The 10,619-nt window shown below is 39.5% G+C and overlaps 1 protein-coding gene across 1 annotated transcript in view; it reads left to right on the top strand.

Annotated features, from left to right (window-relative positions):
• GRIN2A (glutamate ionotropic receptor NMDA type subunit 2A) overlaps window positions 1-10,619 on the top strand; it is a 185,988-nt gene that overhangs the window by 94,535 nt on the left and 80,834 nt on the right. Inside the window, exon 2 of the mRNA XM_009635462.1 lies at window positions 8,731-9,310. Within this exon, the coding sequence (XP_009633757.1) occupies window positions 8,731-9,310 (580 nt within the window). The remainder of the gene's footprint in view (window positions 1-8,730; window positions 9,311-10,619) is intronic.

Below are 10,619 nucleotides of genomic sequence, written 5' to 3'. Positions count from 1 at the left end.
CGGTTGGCCTTCTGGGCTGCCAGCGCACATTGCCGGCTCATGTCCAGCTTTTCATCCATCAGTACCCCCAGGTCCCTCTCAGCAGGGCTGCTCTCGATCCTTTCTTCCCCCAGCCTGTATTGATACTGGGGGTTACCCTGACCCAGGTGCAGGACCTTGCACTTGGCCTTGTTGAACCTCATGAGGTTCACACAGGCCCACCTCTCCAGCCTGTCCAGGTCTCTCTGGATGACATCCTGTCCTTCTGGTGTGTCAACCGCACCACTCAGTTTGGTGTCATCTGCAAACTTGCTGAGGGTGCACTTGATCTTGCTGTCTAAGTCATTGATGAAAACGTTAAACAGCACTGGTCCCAGCACGGACCCCTGAGGGACATCACTCATCACCGGTCTCCATCCAGACATCAAGCCATTGACCACTACCCTCTGGATGTGACCATCCAACCAATTCCTTATCCACCAAACAGTCCACCCATCAAATCCATATAACTCACTGTAAACTAAATGCTTTGATTTTATATCCATTAAAGTTCTCCAAACTGCCTGTGAATCAAGAGAAGCTCATCTCTGATGACCTTACTGTAGCAGATGTGGTTCAAAGTAAATGAACTAATTGATTTGATAGGTAATCCTCTATAGTCACAGACTGAAACTTGAGGAAGGTGAGAAATTCCACATAGCCCAGCACGTTTTGGTAGCAAAATATGTAGTTATGTCAATACTCATATGAAACCATGTTAACATGGGTAAATAATGCACCAGTGCAAATATAAGAGAGTGGGATAGTGGGGATGGATAGTCTATATACCAAGACTTCAATTTATTTTCCAGACACTTTTCTGGCTTATTTGGCTGATATCCTTCACTCATCCTTTGCCTTTGTGTTATTCTATTTCTAGAGGTAAATTATGTGAGTTCCAATGAAATACCAGTATCAGAGGAAAATTATCAAGGCTTTTCCTTTCCTCAGATGTCTGTGTCTATCCCTGCTGGATTTCTTCAGTCTTGGGCTTTCACTGGGTTAATTCACAAGCTCACCAATGCTCTCTTTATGACTTTTATTTTTGTTACCTGGTGAAAAGTTTTCTACAATTCTGCAAAATGAATTTTTGTGTTTCTGAAAATAAGTCTAGGCTTTCATCCTTCCAACAAGCACTTTTTAAACATCTTGCAGTAAAATGGTTTGGGTTTCTTTCTACCTCCTATCATAGCATTGTTTCGTTGTTCATTTTTCTCGTTCAGGTAGGTACAGAATAGATCATCCTCAGTTTGTTCTAAACTTTCTCACGTTGCTGTGGGGAGAACAGGACCAGGACCCCATTTGCTTCTAACGCTGTCACCACAACTTTGTTGTGTTGTATCAAATGTGAATTGTTAGCAGATGAATGTTTCCATACAACAGAAAGCCACTTACTTTCACCAGTGTTGCTGGAGTATCTTCACAGCAATTGCCTTCTCTGTCTTTGAAAAATCATTTACTTTCCTGATTGCTTTCCAGTCATTCTTAACAACTGTTTGAAGAGTTTTCACTGAAAAGACAGACTCAAGATCTCTCCATGAACTCAGGTGTTCTTTGAGGTGAAAGATGTGCTGCATGGCTAATTTAAAGTCATTTTCCCATGGAAAATGATATCTTTTTTGGCTCTTCGAGAGACTATTTACTTGCATCAGTTTAGTATTGACTAATTAAATGAATAAAGCAGAAGGATGCTGCTTGTACAAACCATGCAGCCATGATGAGGGGCATAACAGGAGCGTAACAGAAATGATACTCATCTATACTCTGTGGCATAAAATCTGTCCTTCTTGCTAACTAATTGATATATTAGGTCACACATTTTTCAATATCTATTTTCATGGTGAAATACTTACAGGAAATAAGAAACATACATATCTCCCCCATAATGGCAAAATATTTTAGGATAGTTCGGATAATGTTAACATTCTACAGTGATGTACAGCACCACATGAGCCTGTATGGGTTAGACAATAACTGTTTTATATTCAAGAAATATTTGAACATACAAAGGAAATATTTGTCTGAAAATACTCTTTACTCTCCCTTATATTCTTTGCGGGTGTCAGTACTCTACTTGTTACATGTTGGGATTCTCTTTCACCCCAAAAGCTGTACAATAGCTATTACTCATCCAAATAGCTATGGTACAGCCAGCCCCATGCTACCCTTTTGTAGAACCACAATTTTGCCCTTCCTCATTCATGGTGTAAGACATTTCTGTAACAATGGAAGTTGAAATTTAGCCAGAAAGGAGGCATCTTGTGAATAAACCTTCCATCAAATGACCACAGCAAAATCCTTGCTGGTTCACATGAACCTTTTCAGGATTTTATCAAGTTTGGTCACAGGCTTGTTGACGGCATTTCAGCCTCTGAAAGCATTTTGCACTTGCCTGTCCTGGTTGAACAGGAGCTCAGACTGACACTCCCCAATTTCCAATGTTTGAACAACCCGTGAATGAAAACCCTGATGTTGTGCTCTGGCCCAGGGAATGGTTCATGAGCTCTTTGCTAAACTAGACATCATCCATAATTAAAGTTAGTTGTTTCACTGTGATGGCATGTTGAGTTACTTTAATTCATTTGATGTGACGCTGTATTATTCAAAGAATGTAAAGGATCAAAACCCAATGGACTCTGCAATGATCTGTAGAAAACCTGTCCTCATTCCTTTGTATTTGTTTATTTGCTATTCTGGTATAGAAAAAATAGTGACAAAGTTCAGCTCTTGTAGAGGGCCCAGATAAGTCAAGCAAGCAGGATAAAATGAAGTGAATATATGAAAGAAAATAACCCTCCCCAACTCCCTATCTGTTGTCTAGGAAAATTCTTAGGATAAAACCATGACCTGAAACTGCAGAAGTCTCTGCAAAATTAATCCCTTCAGGCTCCCTCTGGAAATGGGAAAGAACATGCTTGATTAAGCCAGTGCTAACCTTTCAAAATCATGTTTCTCTGATATTTATTCCTTGAAATAATAAAAAGGGGACATGTCAGATGTTGGAAAGCCATAATGTACTCCCTTGCTTGCTACTGCCCTTTTCTAACTTGAGTGTTCCTCTCCCAGAGCAAACTTTCAAAATAAAAAGTAAGGCCTTGGTTTGTCCTTTTTGTTGACCTTTATCAATTTTGTGGCTCTACATTTGCACCAGTTAAGTTACAGAGTAAGAAGATTTCCATCTCTTTTCTAGTTCTGCTAGGCTGCCTTAGTCTTCTTGGTGACAAACGGTGAAACATGTTCACAGGTCTATCTGGGCAGATCTGGATAACATAAAATTTATTGTGTGGGGGCTGCAGGAGCCCCTGCACCCTCATCCACAGAGCTCCTGCCCTGCTGCCCCCTTCCTTCTGCCCAGCTCAGCCTGTGTGTCAGGAGGGTTGGCCTGGGGAGATCCGGGCATTGCTGGATAAGGGCAGCAGGGTGAATGAGGCTCCAGGTTGAGTACAGGGACCAAGTCGGTGTCTGCTGGGGCTGTGCATGGGTCTCGCTGCAGCTGAGGCTGACACAGGGTGGGGGCAGCTGGGGGGTCCCGTGCAGGGATGATGGCTGGTGGGGGATGCCCGGGGCCCAGACAGCTCTGTAGCCCACGTGGAAGGGCAGAAACGCAGCCCCCACAGGAGAGGCTGGTATCAGCAAAGAAACCTGTGGGCAGGGGTCATGCATGTTTTAGCCACATGTGAGGCCAAAGAGGTAACAGGCCCTTGGGAAACAAGTCTTTTCTGCTGTTTGTAATAATTAGTAAATTATTTCCACCCTCACATGTTGCTCTGCTTTGCATGAAAGTACATAATTTTGTATAATTTCCCCCAAATTGCTCCCATGGTGATAATGGGGGAGTTTTGTCACTGGGTGCCTCAGTGAGATGTTTGTGTTGGGAATTGCATGTTACTGTTAATGAATAGAGGCAGGATTTAATAACTTAAGAGTTTAGAAATGTGCAGGGTATCTTGGGAGGAAAGGTTTTCCTTTCAGCTTCTCCACTTCAGTGGCTGCATTTACTGAAATTTTTGCATGGGTCTGTATAGTACCACAAAGGAAGACCGTATGGCTGAAACCTAGATATTCATGACAGATAAACACGATTCACTTCATGTTTACCAGCGGATCAATACATCATTTCAAGTAATCCAAGAAAAATGGTATCAAGTTAACACACTGCAAGATACATTATTTACCTACATTTGAGAATAGTACAAATAATTTCCTTCTGTATATTTTTGATGTGATGCTAAATTATTCACCTTAAATTCATGACTAATCTCTGGCTTTCAATTTTTCCAGTCTTCATAAAAATGCCAAATAACTACTATAATTCATTAAAAAGGAAACAGTTTGCGCTGAATATGTAGACCTAGTACCACATGCCTTAAAGCCATTATAAAAATGGAATATCTAACTTACAGTGGTGTAAAGTAGGAGAAAAATCACTTTTGCTGGATCTCTGTGGAAGATACAGAGTGAGTAAGAATGAAGTAATTAAGATAACTTTAAAGTCCTACTTGTAGTCCTGTCAATAATAATCTTGTTTCTAGCTGCATAAAAGCATCCTCTGGATTGCTTTTTAAACCATGTTTCATATTGGTTTTTGCTTCCTGTCATAATATTGTCTTACCAGTGAAACAACTGTCCTCAACAAGTCTACCAAGTGGAAAATTGATGTTGACCCCTATTTTGTTTTGGTTTAGCATTTCATTCTCATTTAACAAAAGGTACTCTATTTTAGATGTTTACCTAACCTACTATTGCAGCTTTTTCCCTAGTAGGCGTAAACTACTGCCAGGGCTTACCTCAGCTGTTACAGCAGCTGTGAATGTGCCCTGCTGATCTCATGGAAAAGCTGGGGCTGGGAAACCAAGATGTCATGAAAATAGCTGAGGGTGAGGTTTTGAGAGAAGTATTCCTGTAATTTGTTGGAATTAGGGAAGTGAAATGTGCAATTCTGACAACAGGGGCAGATTCATAGACTCGGTACACTAATTAAAAAGCAACTTGCTCTATTATATTAATCTATAAAATGACAGCACCAGAGAGTGCCTCTGTTTTGTGCACTAGCATGGGAACGCTGAAGTGCCCTTCTCCTGTAATGACAGAATTTTATATTGTGTACAGAATTCAAGAATGATGTTAAGCAAGAAGCAATTGAAAGATTACCTCCTTCTGGTGTGAAACATATGGGGACATGTTTTGCTATAAGCTGTATGTTCATGTGCAAGACAGAAAGAAACAAAAAGTTTTCATTTGTTCTTTTCCTTCTCTCTTCATTGCCATTCTTTTTACATGGCTGTGGTAGCATCCAGCTAAGAAGCTAGAATAGAGAAGTCAGATAAAGCTTTACTTAATAATTTCCAGCACTACTTCTAACTAAATTTTTGCTCATATCAGTGTAACATCTTGGGATTTTCATGCTTTGAGATTTAACTGTGGAACTCCTTTGTATAAAGTTTCTTCTATGGGCTAAGTGGTAGTGGTGCAGCTTCCTTGCATCCTCCACCAATAATCTCAATAGATGGGCCACTGAGGAAAGAAAAGGAACATATTTCTGATGTGCATTTAAAGCACCTCCAATATTACACTTGCATTCTTACTTCAGCAATGACTTAGATCGACGTCTTGATAGATGTCAAGATGACAGTTAAATTAAAATAACTGAATAATTTTGTGTTTTTTACAAACATCGCTTAGTTTGCTTTTGAATGTAGAAAAGTAGAACTTAAATTCTATATGTGTAATAAAATGCTCTGTCTGTATAAAGCAGAGGAATAATAATGCTTTTTGGGAAGAATGCAAAGCTTTAAAAACCCCAAAATGAACAGTTCTGCAGATGTTTAAGAATACAATAGTTGAATCCCTTATAGGTTTGTTTATTTATTTGCTGTTTCTTCACTAAACTTTCTCTCCCCCCCTCCCCCCAACTTAATGGATAATATGTCCTTGAATATTTTCCTTATAGGCATTTAAATATCTGCTGAAGTTCCTAAGGCTACAATTTGCTTGTAATCTTCCATCTGTTTCAAATTCATTGTAAATACATACTGTCAGGTCTTCAGCTCTATAAAAGCATCACATCAAGTCAGTGGAGCTACATGGAATTTCTTCAGATGAGAATCTCGCTTGTGATATTTGTATCTTTTCCTGAACCCAAGCTTACTTTCACCATATAATTACATTTTTTTTCACCATTCTGATCACAAGTTGGTATTAATTGCCTGATTTTGACTAAAGTTCACGTTCACAATTACGTAATAAGGATTAATGTAGTATGGGTGTGAATTTTACAAAAATATTTAATCAAAACTCCTTTCATAAACTGTTTTTTTTTAACAAAATGTTTAGAAAAGGAAAGGATTTAGTTTTAGTACTGGTGTTGTCAGACCGCTATAATGGTGATAGAAGCAGTTGTGCACAAGGCTGTTGTACATGGCCAGGGAAGTTGACAAGGACTGCTCTAGGTTAAAAATCTGTATTTACTAATTAGAAAGGTCATGCTTGGAAATATCCACGTGCATTGTTTTTTGCCCTTGCAGACTGCATTGTTGAAGTTCCTTGTGATGCACAAAGGACCAAGATGTACATGTTGCTTGAAAGAATTATTCCACTACATTAGTAGCCATAAACCATATTTAGAAATGGGGTAGAGTGAAAGGATATGAAGGAAATAATCTATTTAATTTACTGTAAATTATTTTACTTATTTTTACTGTTATTTAGCATAATCACAAGTAAAAACCAGGATAAGGTAAGAGCCTGGAGAAGTGACTGACTTTGCATTACAATATTCTGTTATGTTCACTTAGCAAGCTACAGAAAACTTGGATCCTAGCACTGTCTCTAGACAACTAAATTACTTTGTAATAGTAAATCGGTAACTAAACCATTCCGTGCTGACGGCAGATTTTCTGTCTGCTGGGTTTCTTTAGCTTAAATGTCCCCAGATGAAGAGCTCACTTGTTTGTATGTCTATTTTTAAGTATGCAGTGCAGGTCACCAGGAAATGGCTCCTTGAAGCATTCAGCAATCAGATCTTCCCAATTCAATTCTTCTCCCAAATATGTTGTATAACATCTGTAATTAACTCAGAACCACTGCAAATCTGGCGTTGGCATTCAGAATGCTGCCTTTTAAGTACCAAAGAAGCTATGGGAGATGATTTCATTACCACCAGTAGTGTGTGTTTTGTACCTTCAATATCAGTCTTCATGGTTGGTCTAACTCAAGTTGTAAGACTTTTATTGCTGTCAAGCTATATAAAATCCTGGTGTCAGGTTCTTAACACTTAGTAAGTAATAATGCTCCTCATCTTCTATTAAAAAAAATACAGACACTCTGTTTGCTCTGAATAGTTTTCCATATATAAAATACAGAATTTGTAGAGGTGAGTTACTGTTGTCACTAATAATTGTATGTTTAACACCACCTTGCTAGGAAGCCTAAATCAATTAATCTGTTTCTGTTCCCCACAAGTGTAATATAGGATAGCAGTTTGCAAACACATTCATTAAACTCTTTAAATTAAAAGCACCATGTGTATCTTTCCTGTAAAGGCTGCATTAAAAATACTGAATTTTTATTTTATTTTCTAATTGAATCTTTATTTTTAATTCATAAGCTTTTCTTCATGCTTTCTGTATCTGAAAATTATGCACATAAGTTGCCACTACTGGTCAGGAATAAATACTGAATTAAAATGAAAATAATTATATAGCTTCTTGTGTACAGCTTTGGTACTCTAATAATTGTGATGTATATAAAACTAGAAGGTAAAATCCAAAAATAAATTTAGATTTTACATCAACTTGGTAAAAATAGACCAGGAAAAGTGTTTGTTAGTTTAGTGCCAACAAAATATATTATTGTGTTGTCTATTTCTGGTAGATTTTGTTAAGATAAGAGGCACCTGCACTTATGCTGTATAAAATGTTATGAATACTGTGAAAGCGTAAGAAAAATATTAGAAACAAGCCTCCTAGCAAACTGACAGCAGAGCTGTGTCAGGCAATACAGCTACCAGTTACAGACCATGAGGTCTTTCTTTGCATTTGCTTCCATTTAAGTCCTTTAATGAGGACACTGGCAGCTTCCTGGTTGTCCCGGAGACCTGTTAATTCTACGTCAGGCTTTATTGGGCCATGTGCTCTGAATGGAGCATGATCAGTAGTGAGCCCACAAACAGTGGTGAATTCAGTACCTGGGGACGATAAATTTACTTCTGCAGAGTTTGACAGCTTCCACCAAGTCCAATGAACCTGTGGAAATCAAGTATCCCTCAGACATCAGGTCTGGAGGTACAGAGTTTCTTCATATATATACGGCATGTGCATTGCAATTTATTGGTATAAATGTATTGGGTCACATTCTTAATAAGTTTGATGCATCTAAAGCTACCTGCTGGAGATGAGTTGTTTAATGATGGGTGGCTGTCTCTAGGGAGATCAGTAAGTACTGTTTTGAGTTGTTGTCTTCAAATGATCAAGCACACAGACATTTCCAATGTAAATATCTGTTTGTCTCTCTTTGGCAAATCTTTTAATTAGCTGTGGTGCTTAGAGTAGTATTGCTTATTAATGATATGAATATGATAAGGCGCAGAAAGTTATTCAAATGCAGTGAAGGTTTGGTAGCCATGGTGGACCGAAGAGAGCAGAAGAATTAGAGATTCTATTCCCTTCAGACTTGTACAAAATTAGTAATCTTTCACTGTGTTTGGTATTCTAGGATGTGATGTCCACGTTCTTCCAGTTTGGGGCTTCCATCCAGCAAGAAGCCCTTGTCATGTTGAAGATCATGCAGGATTATGACTGGCACGTGTTCTCTCTGGTGACCACCACCTTTCCTGGGTATCGAGACTTCATCAATATCATTAAGACCACAGTGGAAAATAGTTTTGTGGGCTGGGACATGCAGAACGTCATTGTACTTGATACTGCCTTCGGAGATGCCAAGACCCAAATTCAGCTGAAGAAAATTCATTCATCCGTCATTCTGCTATATTGTTCCAAGGATGAAGCTGTCTACATACTGGATGAGGCTCGTTCCCTGGGCCTTACTGGCTATGATTTCTTTTGGATAGTTCCCAGCCTTGTTAGTGGTAACACAGAAATCACTCCCAAGGAGTTTCCTTCAGGACTCATTTCAGCATCTTATGATGAATGGGACTACAGTTTAGAAGCTCGGGTACGGGATGGCCTTGGGATTATTGCGACTGCTGCATCAGCCATGCTGGAGAAATACTCCTTCATTCCTGAAGCAAGAACTAGCTGCTATGGACAACCGGAGAAAAATGACCGACCATCTCTTGGTAATTTTCCATTCTATTGCCATTATGTGTTTCTTGAAGGAGAATATTAGGTTTTATGAATCCCATCATGCCCTTTTTAAGCAATGATTTTCAGATGGTCCAAGGGAACATGCAAGAGAACTTACTGCACTGATAACTGTGTGCATGGAATGGATGTTATGTGCTATGGAGAATAAATACTGCTCTGGATCTGATGTAGAAGATGACAGAAATTAGTCTTAGAGGGTATGAAGCTGAGTTAATAAAATCATTCTGTTGTGTACTTTAACTATGTAAAATTGCCAAAATGCTCTGGAGGCTGTGCTTGACTCACTTGCATTAAAAGGAAGCTTGTAATATTTTAGAAAACAAAATATGTGCAGCATTAAAAAGGTGTCCCTGGAAATTTTAGAAATATTAGATTAGTTAGGCAGCTTTTATCAACCTAATAAGTGAAATCTGTCACTTTTGCTTGTGAGGATTTTATTTTTGTCACCTGTACTAGAATAACTGTAAAAATTTATCTGCATTACTCCAAGCTGATATGGATGTTTTCTCAAAACAGATTGTCATGTGGGAATTGCCAAGGTTTAAATCAGGATTCTTTGCTCCTTTTTTCCTCCCTTTTAATTATCCCTTTTAGATGTGGTACTCCTGATTGCTTCTATCCAAAATGTCGCATAATACATGCCACAGAGTAATTCTCTATCTATCTGGTGTGTTGAGAGGAAGTAAAGGGAATTTTGCATGATTTTTAATAGCTCTTTAAAAACTGGGTTAAAAACTGGCTGAATGGCCGAGCCCAGAGAGTTGTGGTGAATGGAGCTAAATCCAGTTGGCGGCCGGTCACAAGCGGTGTCCCCCAGGGCTCAGTTCTAGGGCCGGTTTTGTTTAATATCTTTATCAATGACCTGGATGAGAGGATTGAGCGTGCCCTCAGTAAATTTGCAGACAACACCAAACTGGGTGGTAGTGTTGATCGGCTTGAGGGGACGAGGGCTCTGCAGAGGGACCTGGACAGGGACAGGCTGGATCGATGGGCCGAGACCAACTGTATGAGGTTCAACAAGGCCAAGTGCCGGGTCCTGCACTTTGGTCACAACAACCTCATACAGCACTACAGGCTTGGGGAAGAGTGGCTGGAAAGCTGCCTGGTGGAAAAAGGCATGGGGGTACTGGTTGACAGGTGGCTGAATATGAGCCAGCAGTGTGCCCAGGTGGCCAAGAAGGCCAATGGCATCCTGGCCTGTGTCAGAAATAGTGTGACCAGCAGGAGTAGGGAAGTGATCGTGCCCCTGTACTCGGTGCTGGTGAGGCCACGCCTTGA

Source organism: Egretta garzetta, unplaced genomic scaffold, assembly GCF_000687185.1.
Source record: "Egretta garzetta isolate BGI_Z169 unplaced genomic scaffold, ASM68718v1 scaffold153, whole genome shotgun sequence".
Taxonomy (NCBI): Eukaryota; Metazoa; Chordata; class Aves; order Pelecaniformes; family Ardeidae; genus Egretta; species Egretta garzetta.
Note: the sequence above shows the minus strand (reverse complement) of the source record. Positions and strands in the feature narration are given on the sequence as shown.